The sequence below is a fragment of the Passer domesticus genome, chromosome Z (assembly GCF_036417665.1).
Source record: "Passer domesticus isolate bPasDom1 chromosome Z, bPasDom1.hap1, whole genome shotgun sequence".
NCBI classification, from domain to species: domain Eukaryota; kingdom Metazoa; phylum Chordata; class Aves; order Passeriformes; family Passeridae; genus Passer; species Passer domesticus.
Genome location: NC_087512.1, coordinates 66,479,737 through 66,497,408, shown reverse-complemented (window position 1 = coordinate 66,497,408; position 17,672 = coordinate 66,479,737). Strand labels below are relative to the sequence as shown.

The window sequence follows — 17,672 nt, the reverse complement described above, 5'->3', positions numbered from 1 at the left end:
AAAAAAGCCACAGTTTCCTTATGAAAAAACCTTCTGGGAGCTGAGGACTAAAAGCAGCTGAGAATTACTGAAATAAGACACTAAAAACTTTCCTAGCATCCTTCTTCCAGGTAAGACAGTCCCCTGTTCTATGCCCCACCCTTTCTTTTTCCATAGATAAAAAAACTAGAATAATCTTATTTCTCTAACTAAGAGGCTGATCTAACAATTTTTTGACCACGGATTCTGTCAGAGCAGACATTGCTCAAACGGAAGGAGAACAAATGCAGGACATGATGCCATGGCTGCGGCTGGTGGGTAATCCTACCTGAACCACCCTCCAACTCACTCTCTACCCTGAAGCTGCTTCTGCAGACGTAGTGGTACACGCATTGCTATTCTCAGTTAAACCTTAAGCAATTGATTTCAGCCAATAGTGGGCTGGCAGTGCTTTACTTACTGCTCAATCTCACTAACCTGACATTTATGGTGTACTGATTGGCCTATGTCAGTGGTGGTGGTTGTAAATTCACTTTGAAAAGCTTTGTGTTAACAGCCTTCAACCAGGCTCCGAGACGAGTATGAGCAGGCAAGCTGACAATTGCTCGACCTCCTGCCCTTATTACAGTGAGTAAATCAGGCTTTGAGCCATTAGGCTGGAGCCCGAGGCCTACGCAAAAAGGATTGACATGACTAAAGGTCAACCTCTGTCACACATGTGTAACAATTTGGATAATGGAATTCTGTAACTTATCTGGAAAAGGTGCCAAGTGCGTGGAGGGGAGGTACAGCCTGGGCTGAATTTTCCAGCTTTTATGTTAAGGGATTACTTAAAAGTCTGCACTTTAAAGTCTATGTGCATTTGATGCTGCAGAATCAGGGGGACCAAAGTGTGTAGAGCAGTGATTGAGGCAGTTCTGCAGAATATTGAGTGTTACCACCAGCTGGAAAAGCACACAGCACTGTTTTGTTTAGTCAAATCTATAATAAATACATTATTGACATCAGGCCCACAACATATTTTGGGCACTTGTATAGGTCATTAAAGTACTGCCTTTATTTACAAATTTTGAATCAAAAGTCAGTAAAAATAATTACCTATTAATAGTATCATAAATTAATTGCAATTTCAGGCCTTACAAACTAGTCTCATCCAACAGTGGAAATCACTTTTATAATTAATTAAATTAAAAGGTCAAATGTTTCCATTACACTGGTGCCTAGTCAGCAACGCAGAAAGGTAGTGGTCAAATAAGGACAGAATTGAGCTTTTATATTTATTTGTGTTCCACTTCAGTATTTTTGCATATTACATAATGAAATCTCCAAGGTGAGATTATGTGCCATGGAAAAACAGATAGTCCCTGCATGATCTAGCAATTTAGAAAATATTTTTTTTTCTGGGAATAGTGTGTATCCAGACGCGTGCATGTTCCATGCAGTCCTCAGAATTCCTGTTTTCAGTAACACTGTTAAAATTCTGGGGCTGTATCCAACTCCAAACACCAAAGTGTATTCCAAACTTCACTTTGTTCAATATGAAGAGAATTTGTCCCCATGCCAAATTAGATTAATTTTGTAGCACATGTGCTTAGGCATGCAATACATACACTCTGTAGACAGAAAAAAAACACACCAAAACCATGGAGATACATCAAAATAATGCATAAGAAAGTCTTGTAAAAGTTACAGGTCTTCTAAAAGAAACATCATGGGGTTTTTTTAGCTTTTCTACAAACTAAAATTATTAAAGTACCTTTCACACTTGTGAATGCACTAACTTTTTATGGACCTTAGGAAAGGAGTTTGTAACTAATAAAAAGTTATCTGGGAAAATGTGTTAGTAAGTGATCCAGAAATACCAGTGATAGAGGGCTGCTTTGTAGATACTTAGTGCAATTTTCTTCTGAGTTAAATGGAGCCTTCTTACTGAGCTTACAGCTTAGCATGCTACTGACCACAACATTAGTGATATTTTCCCACAGCACGGGAACTTGAAATCCATGTAAGAATAAAAATTATTGGACTTTTTCAATGGAAAATAAATTCAAGTGTCATACATCACACAAAATCCTCAGAAATGGCAAAACAAAAAAAAAAATAACAGAATGGCACCAGCTGTTACTCTGAATAATTTAAGATACAATAGGAAAGTAAATAAGGAGTTTTTTCAAGACAAAATTACTTGAATTTCATGCACATGACAAATTTAAAACAGAGCTGACAAGCAGTCTGGAATACTAGATGACGGATTGCTGAGAAACATAATTTTTACTTTAATAGAATGACAGCATGCACATAATTCTATCCCCCAGTGCTTTTTTGTAACAGAAAATTTAGTCAAAAACTGCAGCCTTGAGAATCTGGAGAAGAATCTATCACCATAACTGCAATGAGTGCTTCATTTGAAGCACAAGGATTCTCTGTGCATATTAATTTGTTACAAAATGTTCAGTATTGCGGCATGGGCCCTGGCCAGAGTGCATCCCAGCAAAATGCCTGTTCTGCCTGTTCTTGGTCCAGCAGAAGGTCCAGCAGAAGTCCAGCAAATGTTTTCTTTTGCTTCAGTAGAGATACAAGAAAGCCAATAAGTACCCATATGGTACTTTATTAAAATGGCATGCACACTTTTTTGTGACAGTTAATTTGGGGGGGTGGGGGTGAGGGGGAGAGAGGGAAGGAAGCAGGGGGAGAGAGGGAGTTTTTTAGGGGGAAAATCAGTTACACAGATTTAGCATTTTCTATTTACTAATGAACACCCTGACATATATATATATATGTATATGTATATAATTTTGTTCATCCATGTAAAAAGAAGTTGCATATAATAAAGAATTGCCTCCAAAAATGCTAAATTTCAATTAAGTAAAGTCAAAATTAAGTGAAATCATATATATATATTTGACATTTTTAGGCTGTTGCAAGGAAAAAAATTTGTTATTTGACCACTCATGAAAGAAAAAAAAAAGATATAGCAAACTCATAATCAGGCACATGAAGAGCAGGAAACTATAAGACTCTATCCTTTGATATGTCTGTCAGTAAAAGTTTTTTCATCTAAGCTTCATTTGGAGGAAAAAAGACCATTTACAAATTAGCTGTTTCCAGAATTCACAGTTTAAAGTTTAGAGCCTGAAAAATTTTGACTACTAAAATGGATGCACATTTAAAGCTCGGTGTTTTATTCTAATAGAATTTAAGTGTATATCGTATACATTCCTTAAGTCTACTCTTATTAAATTTTGATGTTAAACAGAAAGGGGAAACCATGTACAACTAGATTAATTTATCTCCAGGGAGTAAGGGCACATTAATAATTGAGATAATGTTTTCATATATGTTGGAATCAAGTGCGCCTTTCCACTTCTTTATTAGAAAACACATTAGCGGAAAATTATCTCATTCTCATCAGTAAGACCTAATTGCTAAGAAAGTCTCTGTTTCTTTGCAATAACAAAAGGATTATTCTCACTACTTCAAAATAGAAAAAAAAAAGGGATCAGAAACATTATGAAGCACTGCTGGAATAAATGCTGTATTACCAAAGAGAATGTTTATTTAATACACCCAGTCCTGTTTTTGTTTTAAACAAATCAGAGTTTATTGTATTTTTATAAAATACAAGCAAACCCTGGTTATAGAAGTGGGCCAAAGGGGAAAAAAAAGCACTACAGCTGAAATGACTAATATTTTTGGCTTTCTGAAAGACTGATCTTTCTGTAAGGTATAAAAAATTATCTTGGCTGATTGTGAGAGAGCTCTATAATTTCCCATGAACACCCATAGGTGTCGAGGCCTGTTGTGAGGTAATGGAATGGTATGTAGCTCGCTCTGAGCGCTGCACATTATGCTGTGTGGATTACATACAAAGCAAACATCGAGTGCGTGGTGGGAACACTTGTGCAGACAGGCTGAAGCATATTTCCATAGCACTGAACTATACATCAAATGCAGCACTTCTGATGTTTCCCACAACAAAGGCTATAAAGAAAAAAGAAACCAAAACAGTGACTACACTTAAAAGTGTTTGCAATAGCCCTTCTGTTTGCCTGGTGTACACAAAGAACTGTAAACTAAAACAAATATCTCTCAACTTTACATTGCTGAGAGTAAAATAATAAAATGCAATTTTTGATACTAAAAATGCAGAATTCTCTCCATAAAGTCTATCGAGACCTAATGCTGAACAGCTGATCTGTAGACAGACTTGCATTTGCAGCTGTGTGGGAAATATTGGTGAAAGAGAATGGACTAAAGTCACAACTTTATAAAGGGACTATGATGAAACATTTATTTATCGTTCACAGTGATTTAATCCACACTCCTATACCATGTAACGAAATGAATACAGACTATTTAGATATATACTGTCATTTGCTTTTATGTATTTTCATAGATCAGGTTCTGTAAAATTACACTTTCTGATTATTTTCTTTTAATATATTTTTCTTTATTAAATATTGGTCTTCTGACAGAAAAAGTATGCCAAATTGAAAGACAAAACAAATGAGAAACAGCAAAATTTTGGCTAGAGCTTAGAGCTTGTGTTTCTTTGATAACAGTTTTTGTCATTAACAGAAATAATTCAAGAGCATGAGCTGCCCATCAATACATTATTATTAAATCAAATTGAATTCTTATTCTTATGATAATTACATTAAAATACATGCATTCAATTTGCTAGCCAGCAGGAAATCTGTGTTGTGTGTTAAGAGCACAAGAGTAATCCCACACAAAAACTCAGCTGACAAGCACTTATGGCCTAAATCTGGTACATACACTAGTACTGGTTGTTATTTTTTTCCTTAGTATCTTCTTGGGTTATGCTTTTAATTTCTTTAAAATGCCCTAACTTCTTTTATTGCTTCAAAACAGTTTTTAAGTTAACCTGAAATATGATAAAAAAATCTTCCTTATTTAAAAAGGTATTGTCAATCCTTGCAACTTTATTCACATAGAACTAATTAATACATTTTAAAAAATTAAACTCATGTTGTAAATATTTGTGGAAAAATTATCTGACTCGATTTATCTAAATTTCAGTATTTATTGTAATATGTGGATCTGGCAATCTCATTTTACTGTTATATTTTCTGTTAATTAGAGTAGTCTAAACCACAATACCCTTCTTAACAATTAGACCCTCCAACATCATTACAAAGTGTTCCATAAAAAATATTTGATTGATAACATAGCCCAAAATACTGTAATTATAATCACTGGGCTTTGGTAGGAAAAGGTTAAAATCCATATTATCAATATCCGCTGTACAAGAGAAATTCCATCTCCACTGGAGGCAGCAGCAAAACTCCCAATCACTGCAATTCATCCAGTTCTACAGATCACATTCAGGTGTGTTCTGAGACTGATCTTTTTATTGTGAAAATCTTGCCACAATGACATTTTTTGGGTAAATACCTTGAGACACAGATGTTGGTGTGTTTATTATTTATTTACATGTAGGAAAAGCATAGGAGCTCTGACTCTTCCGCACCCTCAAATATCTTTCCAAGATCCATTCACTTTCACTGTACACACACTGAAGACAGAAAAAATATTCTGCATCTTCATGGATTCCTCATATTCTGAAGATTTGGATTTGGTGTAGATGAGCAAATACCACTGATCTATGGGCCTGTTTCTACTGACTGTTGCAGTTAGTTTTGAGGCAAGCAGAGATTGCAGCTAGAGAGGACTAAGCAGAACAAAAGAATTATACCTTCCAGTACAAATCAAAGAAGAAATTAATGGCAAAAGACTAGGAAGAGAGTAAGGTCTTTCTGACACACTGGGATTATGGGTTTTTCCCAACAGTTATCACTGTTACCCTCTCTAAGACAATGACAAACATTTAAAAAAGAAAAACAACAGTTTTGAGATATTTGAAAGTGGCTTTCACACAAAAGTACTGGAAACCTCCTTAGGGGAATGCACAGTAGGTACAGGACCAGAGCTGAACTAAACTGAACAAGCACTAACTCCATCACACTACAAAGGGTCAGGCTTGTAGAATAGAGTCCTGGGCTTATTTCAGCAGCTCTTCTTGGACTGGCTGGCGACCACAGCAACGGTGCAGCTCTCCATCTCAACCCACATGCAGTGCTCTAACATGGTACCGCTGGCACTGTGACCTGAGAGCTCCATCGGCTCTTGTAACTCTGGTCAAAATATAGAAAACACTGGGTGTTGTAAAAGCCTCAGACTTCTCTGATCAAGACTCTACTACACATTACAGCACCTCAACAGTCAGCTCTTCTTATGCAGACTAATTGGAGCTCTGTGCTGCCCACTGGTTTTCTGGCTACCTTTATCACAGCAAGGCTTTGGCTTGCACTGGCTACGTTTTCAAACCTGCTTACTCGACTTATTTGAATTGTGGGTTTGCTTATCTTCACGGCTAGTTCTGGTGCTAGTACTGCATACAATCACACTCCATGTTCACTCTAAAAAGATCAAATTTGACAAAGAAGGAAAGATGATAACTTACTTCCCAGAGATGCTGAGTGTTCCTGATGGCACCTGCTTGAACCTTCTCTGGCAAGAGCAAGATTCCCTGGAAGGGCCCAATCCAGGTGCCCTGCTGGATCCGTTGTGCCGCACAAATGCCGTAGGCCAGGCCAGGCACCGTGCTTGTGCACAGACACACTTCCCGGGGCAGGTCCCGGAGCCACTCCGGGATCTCGGGCGGAGGGGCTGCCGCAGCCGCGCTGCTGGTGCCCACCAGCCGGCGCAGGGAGTGCAGGGGCCCGTGCATAGGGCACTCGCCGTTGCGGTTGTCAGCACACATGTCACATCCTGAGGGATAAAGAGGGAAAAGCACTGTCAGTGCCACCACCGTCACCACTGCCACGGGCCATGCAGATCCCTGTGCTGGCGCTGCCATTTCGTGGCAGTACAGCCAGCACTCATCCACACCGTGCCCTTCTGAACATTGCTTAGGCTCTTCCCCAGATCTCGCTAAAGCCTTAAATAAGAAATTCCAAAGGCTGAGCAGAAACTCTGCAGACAATTTGCAAGCCTTGTGTATTCACAAACCTGCCAAGATTCATTTACTTTAACAATGTTTTTAAAGATGAATTTTTTGACTAATACAAATAGTCCAGTTAAACCATCCCAGTGTGTTTCAGCGAGACATTTTAAAACACAGTCATAGCGTGTTACAAGTCCCTCTCAACTGCCTTACCACAGCTCAGCCCAAGGGCTTAATTGGAACAAGATTTAATTTAATCCTTATTTTAAATGAACATCCACTCTGGTTTTTACATCAACATGTGTGTGTGCATGCCTGTCTGTTTGGAAAATAAAATAAATAAACCAGAACCTCATGAATGACAAACTGGAGCCTGCATGCGCATTTACTTTACTAAAGACAAATCTAATCTTAAAACTGAAATTGTGCAGCAAATATTTCTGGGCACACACTTGACATTTTATGTATTGAATGAGAATGCATGTTCTTTGCCTGTACCATGCAAATGAAGCTAGGAAAAGACCAAAACAGCATATCTGGTTCATGAGCAATTCCTGTGAAAATGATCAGTTTGTAAAACTGTTAATTTCCCTAACTGTTGTTAATAATGAATGATGTGTCTCTATTTTGCGAAGATCCTACCATGACTTTTCTTTTCTGAGCAAAGAAACTTTTGGTTAAATGTTTCCACTGCACACTATTCCACATGCCACAAATGTACATCTTCCAGGAAAATGTTTCATGTTCAAGAAATTAATTTCTCTGGAGATATGCCGAGTTAACATAACAATGAATCTCTTGAAATAAATTGCCGTCTTCTTCACATTTCATTTTCATAACACAATAAATGTTTTCATATAAATTTATTCCAGAAATACAAAGAAAAACCAATAATTATGGCATACTACTCTTGTAGCAAGTCCTACATCTTTTCCCTAATAATTTTATATACCACTCCTTATAAAAACAGAGCACAGCATTCACTACAGAAGCAAGACTTTCTTGGTCTATGCCACAGATTTAGACTTGCTAGACTGCCTGCAACCACAATTTTAATTCTCAGGGGCCCTGACTCAGATGTTCTTCTTTCCAAACTGAATGTACTGAGTATTAAATAGACCTCTTTCCTACAGATCCTTCAAAGGAAAACCCTCCCCTCATTTCAGCAAAACCTGCTAAAGGACAATAAAAATGCATCTTCAAATTATGGCTTCTAAGTGTATTCTCCAGTTTTAGACATGCTACATAAACACTCTTTCCTTTCATCCCCTTTTAAATAATACCATTTAAAAGGTGATGCATTCAGCAACAAGAAATTATTACTAAGTTATTACACGTGGAAGCTAATTTCCCTCAATTTCCCTTATACACCTTTGGGTCTTGCAGAAAACACCTGTATCCACCTGGTGCTCACCTGTCCAAGTTCCCTGCCCGCAGCATCGGTTACAGACCCCAGCAGAAAGCAGGGAGACAAGCCCCGAGTTGTGCATTACTCTGGCGGGAGCTCCTGCAGAAGGGCTGCCCGTGAAACTGGCCCCAAGCCATCCATCCCTCGAACAGGTCCGGGCAGGGGCAGGAGGCAGAGGAGCGCCGGCCGGCGCGGCAGGACAAAGCCACCCAGTGGGGACCGCGACAGGACAAAGCCACCTAGTGGGGACCGCGCTTAGGTCGGCAAAAGCGCGACTTGGGCTGGAGGGTGCAATTTCCCCTTGCCCTAAGGACACAATCCCTGCCGCAAAACGGCTCCTCTTGGGCTAAAACCCCTGCAGAGGGGCTTTGCTCTCTCAGCCAACGTCAGTTAGAGGTGGATGGCGGATGGAGGATGGGATTTGCAGACCCCAGGGAAGATATTTCTGGTGAGTCCTAAAAAAACCTGCAGCAGATATTCCTACAACCGTTCTCAGGCATAATGAATAAAAGGCATCAAGGATATGCTGGAGAGGGAGGGAATGGGGCAGCGGGGCAGTTGGGTTGGTTTTTGTTTGTTTGGGGGTTTTTTGTTATTATTTCCACAGCTAGTTTGGAAAGTGAGGTATCACCACAGCATCTTTTCTTCCCTTTCCTCTTCAAAACCAGGCCCCAAGAAGCCCTGTGGTTTTGGCATATCCAAAGATGTTAGGGGCAGCACTACTGTTTGGCACTGGAGGTCACACAGGAAAGGATCCCAAATAGGAAAAGTGAAGGAAAAAACCCAAACAATGAAAAAACAAACCCACAGTCCGAAACAGTTTGGCATGTGATACACTCTAAACAGATTGTGGCTGAACTTTATGATTTTGGACTTTGGACTTGTCGACTTCAAAGATCTTTTCCAACACAAATTGTTCTATGATTCTATGAAATCAATATATTTCAATCTACCCATGCAAGTTAGAAAGAAAACATCTTACAGGAAAACTGAGAGCTTAAAGAAATTATGTCTAACCATGACATCAGTTAGCACCCAGGGTAGGCCCTTGAGTTCTGATTATTTGCACTGTTTTAATATTTTCTAGATAGGCAACCCTCCTCATAACTAGCTGACTACAATGGCTTTCTTAGAGGAACTGTATCTCTGGAGAAATTTACATTAAACCTGCTACAGTATCTTCTTTACTCTAGTCAGACAATTTCAGTGTCAAGTTCCTGCATCCAGCCACCAGATATATATATAACTTTTCATGCACAAAAATTTCAGTACCTGCCTAGAACAATAATTTCTTAACTTCATTCTGAAAATATCTGTGCATGAATTTGGGTTAAACATTTTATTTCTACATTCCCCAGAAAAAGAAACTAAGAAATTGTCAGGGAGTATAAACAACCCTGTGTCACTGTCATTTACTCTTACAGAAAGTCACACATGGTGATATTTATTTTCCAGTGTCCAAAAACAGTGGTAATGTCTTAATGCTTGGCAGTCACAGTATCTGATCCCCTGCTGTGTTCCTTTCCCCTTTGTCCTGCCAAAGCTGAAAATTTGGAAAATGGAACATCTTTTGAAACTGTTTTGGCTAATGTCTTGTTGATGAGAAGGGAGGAATCTGTCTTTAATACTAAGCAGTACTGAAATTCTTCTTAGTTTCATGCTTCGTACATTTAGCTTTAGTTGTTATGTAATTGCACAAATAAAATCTTTAAAAATTCTCATAAATGTTATAAGGAATGGAAGCCATCCTAGCTATATTTTACCACGCCTGGAGTAAAAAGCTACTGTGCATATTTTCCTCTTCTGTAACTAACTTTCATGTAATACATGAAAATGTCCATTTAAAGACCATTTCTGTAGCCAGTGTATTCCTTTGCCTCAGAGGACGAGGGAAGGGTTTCCTTCATATCATATTGGGGAAAAAAAATCAAGAACTCCAAGACTTGCACACTATCCTGCCTCACAGCAGGATGAACAGCATCATCTTTGTGTATGCTGCAGAGTACAATGTGACACACTGCACCAACATGCTGAATGAGACGTGGAGAAGAAGGGGGGCTTGAGAGGGAGAGTGTTGTGGTCCACTGACATCACCAGACTCTCCAAACTGCATGGTGACCATTGTGACCCACACTGGTGTGGGGAGTTCATGTGAAAGAGATGCTTCTGCAAGTGTGAACTTCCCAGAGGATGGCCAGATAGGGTGACAAGGAGAGCTGTCCTGTGCCCTTCCTCCAGTTTTGGCCTCAGAGAGCAGCTGAGTGTGACTACAGGGCTTCACTGAGAATAGTTGAAATGGATAATTCTACTTTCTGTAACAGCATCAGCCAAGCCCCAAATCAAATCAAGAAGAAGCAAGAAATGTAACAAAATTGGAGGACTTTCTGAAAATGGAAAAATAAAGGAGGATTGCAGCCAGAGCAGAATATGTCCTGATAAAATCTACAGATGCAGAAGGTAAAGTCAGTGGGAATACTCCACTGCAGGCCCAGATACAGCCAAACACTTTGGAAGGAGATCAGTTTCCTTCTTTATACCTTTACATTCTATAGATAAGGAGGATTAAGGAAAGGAAGATGCAAGAAAAATAAAATTAAAGGATTTCCTAGTGGAGCTGTTTGGCCTGGTTCTTACAGAAGGACTGCAATGTGTTACTATTTATGTGCCTCCAGAAAAATGAACACAGTGTAATGCCAATACTATAACTCCACATGAGTACACTTAAAAGTACTAAACCTAGGCAAAAGGACATATCATTGCCCCCAAAATGTAATTTTAAACATGCACCAACATAAATAACACTACTACTGCTCACTTTAAAGCAAATCTGAAAGGAAAAACCTTTTGTCAGTGAAACTAGTGTTTAACGCAGTGTTTTTACCAGAAAACCAGCTGTAACAATAAATGAAAGTAATACATTTTTTCCTCAGCAATAATATGCTTCAAAGGTGCAGTTAGACTGGATACCTGCAGTTTGCTGGTATTAAAGAAGGGTGGCCTCTGACCCTTTGCTTCATAATTCACCACAAGCATGCAGGTATCCAGTGTAAGTGGCCATCATTTCACATGGTATTACTCACTTGCAAGTATAAATCACTACGGCTGGCCCTGCATCCCTGTCTGGGCCCGGGTACCCGGCTAAGCAGGAGGGAGGGCTGGAAGAGACTGTTTCCCCTCGTTTCCTGAGGGCTGGAGCTATCCAGGGAAGCTCAGCCTCCCTCGTACTTCAGTTTCCCCATCGATGATCTGGCATCCACCTCCTTTCACCAAATCACTGGCAGTTCCTTTCAGACTGCCTCACTGGAGGCAGACTTTCGGGGGTACGAAGCACAGATGCGTTTTCCCGTCGGGTGCCCTCCATTTATTTAGTGATTTATTCTAACTAGTCTTTGCAGAGAGCCCTGCCCGCTGACCCACGGCTGCCGCCGGGTCCCGGAGGCCCGACCCCCGCTCTGGCAGGGCTGTATCCCGCCGGAGTGCCGCCGTTCCCCGCCGCGCAGGGTGCCTGCGGCACGGGCGCTGCTCCCGCCGCCGCGCAGGAGCTGCCGCGGGGTCCGTGACTCCCGGGCGGGGGCCAGGCACACCCCGCGCCAGCTCCGATGGGGAAGATGCTGTTCGAGGGCCCGCCTGGGCGCCCCGGATTAGGTCAGGGGGTCCGCCCGCCTTCAGAGAGGCTTTCGGGGTGTTTTTAAGAGGCGAGTGGGTTGAGGGAGGTGGGTTTGTTTTTCCCTGCCTTCTACTGTAGGTATGAATGAATTAGATTTCCGTGTCAGGTATGAGAAGGGTAGGAGAATATTGTGTGTAGATAAACCTTGCCACCCTCTGCCCCTGAGAGACCCCCATATACAATGTAGAGATGATGAATAGGCGCCAGGAGAGGAGATCGAAGTTCAGTCCGCACCGGCTCCACTCTCTCCTACAAAACTATAGGGCAATTAATTGTGGCTTGTCCCCTCATCCTTCATCTCCTGGTGGCACATATCGATGGAGATTACTGCTGATGGACCATTTTATCACCCTAAATAAACAGTCACCACCTTCTCTAACCTCAATCTAATGTATGGCTATCTGCTATGTTTAAGGGTGCTGGGTAACTAATGATGTAAAATAGCTAAATCATACAGGTTACCAGCAGTCCAGAGGAAAAAAAGTCCGAATATTTTCCACACCGATCCACTTCACAGCATGTTATATATACACTGTCTCCCCATAAATTGAATGGGAAAAGGCGTGCGAAGTGCTTGGTGGCGTGACACTTCAGTTTTACACAGCGTATTTATTACAGCGGCAGGTTGGTGCTTTCTGGCCAAGGTGGAGGAGTCTCAGAGTTCTCAGTGCGGAGGCGTCTCCCCAGAAGCTAGGGGCAAGGCTGCAAGGGAACAAGCCTGTCCCGCAGCCCCCGGGCTCACCCTAAAGATCTCCTCCTGGCCGCCGGGGCGCCCCTCCCCCAGGGCCCAGAAATACCCTTGTCCTTCCAGATTCAAGGCTGGGAAGCAAACGGTCCCCAGCCGCCTGCCACTTTATCGGGGCTTTAGCATAATCCCCTTTACTTCCCTGGGAGTAAAGACTGCTGGGCTCTAGTTAGGGTTTTGCATCTTGATTGCTTTTTTAAAATTATTATTTTTCCCTAGCTTACCTCCTTTCAATTTAAAACAGTTACATACAGACGCGTAACACACAGCTCCTAGGCAGCCCCCGCCCCCTCCCTCGCCCAAGACCGTGCCATATTCATTGATATTTGACCATCAAGGCGTGTGTCTACTGGGGAACCGCCGCCCATCCATCTTCCCGCGGCGGCCGCCCGGCGCCGGGCCGGGCGCTGGGGAGCGGGGCCGGGCGGGGCGGCCGGGACAGCCGGGACAGCGGGACAGCCGGGACAGCGGGACAGCCGGGACAGCGGGACAGCGGGACAGCGGGACAGCCGGGACAGCGGGACAGCCTGAGCACCCGGGACAGCCGGGACAGCGGGACAGCCGGGACAGCGGGACAGCCTGAGCACCCGGGACAGCCGGGACAGCAGGGACCGCCTGAGCACCCGGGACAGCAGGGACAGCCTGGGCACCCGGGACAGCCGCTCGGGCTCCCCCGGCGGGCCCGGCCACCGCCCCCGCCCCGCCGCGGCCCCGCAGAACGACCGCGGCATTCGCGCAATTCGCCGGCGCCTCTCGAGCGGGTGGGACCTGCCGGGGAGCGGGGATCACGCGGGTGCCCCGGAGAAGGAGGGGGATGCTCGGGATGGAGAGAGGGGTATTATTTGGGAAAGTAAGGGAGACGGGGCACTCGCTCGGTTGGTGAAGGAGGTACAGCTAAGATTAGAGCCCGAGAAACAGACGGAGGCCTGCTGGGCCGAGCAAAGGAGCAGACCGACGGCCCGCTCCGGGGAGGGGATTAATCCCGGCGGGCTGGTGTGTGTGCCGGGCCGGGGAGAGCCCGCCCGTCTCGGCGTGTCTTTGGGGCTGTCCGGAGATGGAAGTGCAGCAAGCAAGTACGACTCAAACTAAAGCAGACGGCGCCTCATCTCACCCACAGCCCCCACCTCCTTCCCCTCAAATGGGCTGTGAGGGTGGGAATGATGCGAAACAGGGAGTGAGGGTGGGAGTCAAGGCGGCTGGAAATCCCGCTTGCCCACGGACAGCTAGCGTGACCCTGACCACACTCGGGAAGCTGCGCAGGGGCAGCCAGGCCCGTGCCCTGCAGCTTCTTCCCTTGATCGCGCGAGTGCTTGGAGTGCATGGCACGGCACAGGCTGTAGTTGCGGCACTCCTTCTTCAGTGACAATTTACTTTTTTCTTTATTTTTTTAAGCACGAGTTGCCCAAAGCAACTGCGCTTGGTCCCAGAAGACTGAAACACTCGCGTTGGAATTTTCGCTCAGAGGCAACTAATAACCGCTGGAGCGAAAGCCGCCCTGTAAACAAGTAAATTATAAGAATGTTTACACCTAACTGAAGAAAAACAAACATAAAAAAAATAGTCGAGATGGCCCTGGCTGCCCCCTGCTCGTCCTTCCGACGGGGACGGCTGCCCCGTCAGAGCCGGACGAGATTCACAAGCGCCCTTTCCGCAATCGACTCCTTTGCGTTCCCGAATCCACCTTTAATATCGCGCTCGGGAAGATATTATTCAGGCTTCGCCTCCGACTCTGCGGGGTGCTGTTATTTTCCTCAGTCCTTAAAAATGTTCCCCCCTAAAACGCTTTTTAATATTCCTTTCTCCTTTTAAAACCTTTACCCTTTAGATTTACAGAGCAGCTCCGACAAGCAAAACATGTATTGTCTGAATGGTTCGGTTGTTGAGTAGAAGTGCATTTCGGATTCCATTTTCTGCATGTAATATATAATATCACGTTTTCTTCACCCGATAACACAAAATACACGAACAGGTTTCACCACGGGGTAAGACTAAGCATGAGGAGGTCGCTCAAAATAAACTCGACAACCAATATAGAAGCATTTGAAATATTAAGAAGGCGGGAAAAATCTCCACCAAACTCCGATTCAACTTTCCTCCGCACATATGCACAGCGCTGAAGACTGTGCTAGCATCCACGCAGCTTAATTAATACATAACAGGGTGTCATGGAAACTTTCAAAACAAGCTCCTCATCTGAAATCTAATTAAACGAATCGGCGTTTTGCTTGGGCATGTGTTTAAGAATTGCTGGTTTGGGGTACCGTTTTTCTGTTCAACAGCCTTCCTTAAACAGACATTTGGGAAGTGGTCGTTGAGAAGAAGAACAACAACAAAAATAGTTTTAAGAAACCTTAGGATAAAGGGGAGTGTTTGAAATAATAACGATATTTTTTTAAAAAAAATGCGCATGGGCCGAAGCCATGTGTTTTAAGAGGAACAGATCTGTGTGCTCTGCATGTTAGTTATAAAACTGATGAACTATTAGGAGTTCATATAGTTCTTTTCATGTTGTGAATTTCCTTGGTTGCGTCGTATTGATAGATACAGGGGAGGAAAAAAGACAGAACCAGCTTCTAAAATTACAAACCTCTCATCCGTACAGATGTTTAATAATAGGGGCGCCCTCTCCCCCCCCCAAAAAAAACCCCAAAAAAACAAAAACCAAATCCTCCCAGCTGTATAGTTGGCAACAGAAGTATAAAATTCTTTAGACCCATCAAGTTCTAAATTAATTCTGACTCAAGCAGACTTTTTCGCCTAGAAAATCGGCTTTTCTCTTTAAATGACCATGTCATGCTTTTCTGTTGGAGCGAAAACTAAAACCAACGAGGTGTTAACGAGGTCTGAAAGGAAACGATACTCCGAGATAAGAAAGAGGAAAACTTTGCCCTAGACCATCTGATGAAAACTGCAACTTTTCCCCTTCCCAGCTCGGAGGAGTAATTGATTTCTGGGTATTCAGCGAAGCCCGGGCTTCCCGGGCAGGAATGGAGTGGGAGAGAAAGGACCAGCTTTGTAGCTAGTTGCCCTGAACCTTTGCTGAATCCATTTTCCTAAGCAGCCCTCTGAAAGAAATTTACCCCCGCCAGAGCCTTTCGGGTGAAGTGCGCCTTCCAGGGAAGGCCCTGGGTTTCGGACCAGAAAAACTGCTACCGGAGGGCTGCAGCCCGTATCCTGAAACAACTAGCAACAACGCAAAAACTAAACGGAGGGAAGGGCGAGACGGAGGATGCTCCTCGTGCAGTGAGAGCGGAGCGGGCACCAGCTGCGGTCCCCCAGCCTGGAGCGTCCCCGCACCGGCGCCACGCGGGGAGAAGCGGAGGGTGAGCGGCGGAGGAGTGCGAGAAGGGGCACGATACGTACGGTTGTTGGGGTCGCTGGTGTGCTGGTTCAGGGGGATGATCTCCATGCGCTGCTGCCCGTACAGGTAGTAGTCCAGCTCCTCGGCCGTGCAGCGGTACCGAGCGGCACCACGGTCGCCGCATTTGCCGCCGCCGCTGCCGGCCCCGCACAAGTCCTTGCCCTGCAGGGGAGCGGGCGCTCCCCCGGCCGGGAGCTCCGAGCTCTGCAGCGGGCCGAAGACCGGGACCTGGGTCACAGGCAGGGAGGTCAGACCAGCCAGAGAAGCCGCGGCCGCAGCGACGCAGGACGAGGTGGAGGAGGAAGACGGAGTGGACGAGGAAGAGGAGGAGGAGGCAGAGGAGAGGGAGGTCGGGCGCTGGCGGAGGCTGTCAGCCGGGGGCTCGGCTCTCTCCGGTGGCTGGAGCTGGGCGAGGGGCCCGCTGCTTTTGAGCTGGCTGCTCTGCGGGAAAAGCTGCTGCCAGTGCTGCAGATAGGCGGGATCCACCTTCAGGAACGCGGATCCGCCGGGATCTCCGGGCTTCAGCATCGCTCTGCCTGTGGAGCAGGGAGGAAGCGGACAGAAGACGTGAGACCCCCGCCCCGCCCTGGCAGGGCCGCCCCGACCCCGCGGTCGGACACGCGGTCGGACACGCTGGGCCACGCGTGGGCTCTGCGGGACCGGCGCCCGTCGCTTCCCCTGTCCGTGGCCAAGCTAGTCAGGAGAAAACCTCGTCCCGAAAAGCCCCAGGACGAGAAACGTGGTGGCCGGGGCGACAAGGCTGTCCCCGGTGCCCGCCCCGGAGCACGGGCAGGACACGGGCGGTGGCGGGCAGCCCCCCACGCCGGCTCACGGCCCAGAGCCCCCCGCCGCCCCGCGCTGCTCACCCCGTCCCCGGCACGCTCACTGTCTTCACTCCCTTCCCTCTCTCCGCGGAAGCAAACGACTCTCCGCTGACAACAGGGAGGAGGAGGAGGCGGAGGAAAGTTCAGTCACACGCGCACACGCGCGGGTCGCTCCTCTCCGGCCGCTGCTCTTTCCCACTCGCGCGTTCGGAGGCGGAGGGCGCGGGCCGGCCGTGCCCTGCCCCGGGCGAGGGTGCCCCGCTGCGCCGGGCCAGCCGGAGAGGCCGAGCCGGGTCCGCCTTACCTGAGCAGGGTGAGCGCTGTGCACGGGCGGCGTGCGGAGCTGCCGGCTGCTCCGGGAGCCTTCGAGCCGGACAGCGGCCGGGAGCAAAGGCTTCTCTGGTCTTTGTCCACGCGGGAGCGGGGTGATCCTTCTCCAGGTTCCGGGGACCGGAGGGACGGCTAGCTGCGAGCCACCGGGCTCCCTCTGCTGTGGCTGCGCATCGCAGTCGCGGCCGGGCGCTCGGCTCGGCTCTGGCAGGCTCTGGGCGAGACACGTGGGTTTTACGACAGCGCAAAATACAAGTGTGTGTGGTGTGTACGAGAAGGAGGGGAGGGATCGGGAAGTTACCAGCGAGTCTGGATGCAGAGCTCTTTTTTTGGCAACTTCCCCCACTTTGTTCCTTGCTCAACTTTTAAAGTGCCCCTTTCTTCTCTT

General features: G+C 45.6%; 1 protein-coding gene across 2 annotated transcripts in view; it reads right to left on the bottom strand.

The window, feature by feature from the left end:
* Window positions 1-17,415, bottom strand: part of PRDM6 (PR/SET domain 6) — a 79,037-nt gene extending 61,622 nt beyond the window's left edge. The window contains exons 1-3 of one of the 2 annotated variants that reach the window (XM_064404942.1): window positions 17,259-17,415; window positions 16,133-16,666; window positions 6,467-6,774 (exon numbers count right to left, since the gene is read on the bottom strand). In XM_064404942.1, coding sequence (XP_064261012.1) covers window positions 6,467-6,774; window positions 16,133-16,658 — 834 coding nt within the window. In that variant the 5' untranslated portion in view covers window positions 16,659-16,666; window positions 17,259-17,415. Of the gene's footprint in view, window positions 1-6,466; window positions 6,775-16,132; window positions 16,667-16,996; window positions 17,023-17,258 lie in introns of those variants that run through there. The other variant, XM_064404943.1, reaches the window with a different exon arrangement.
* Between the last annotated feature and the right edge of the window lie 257 nt (window positions 17,416-17,672).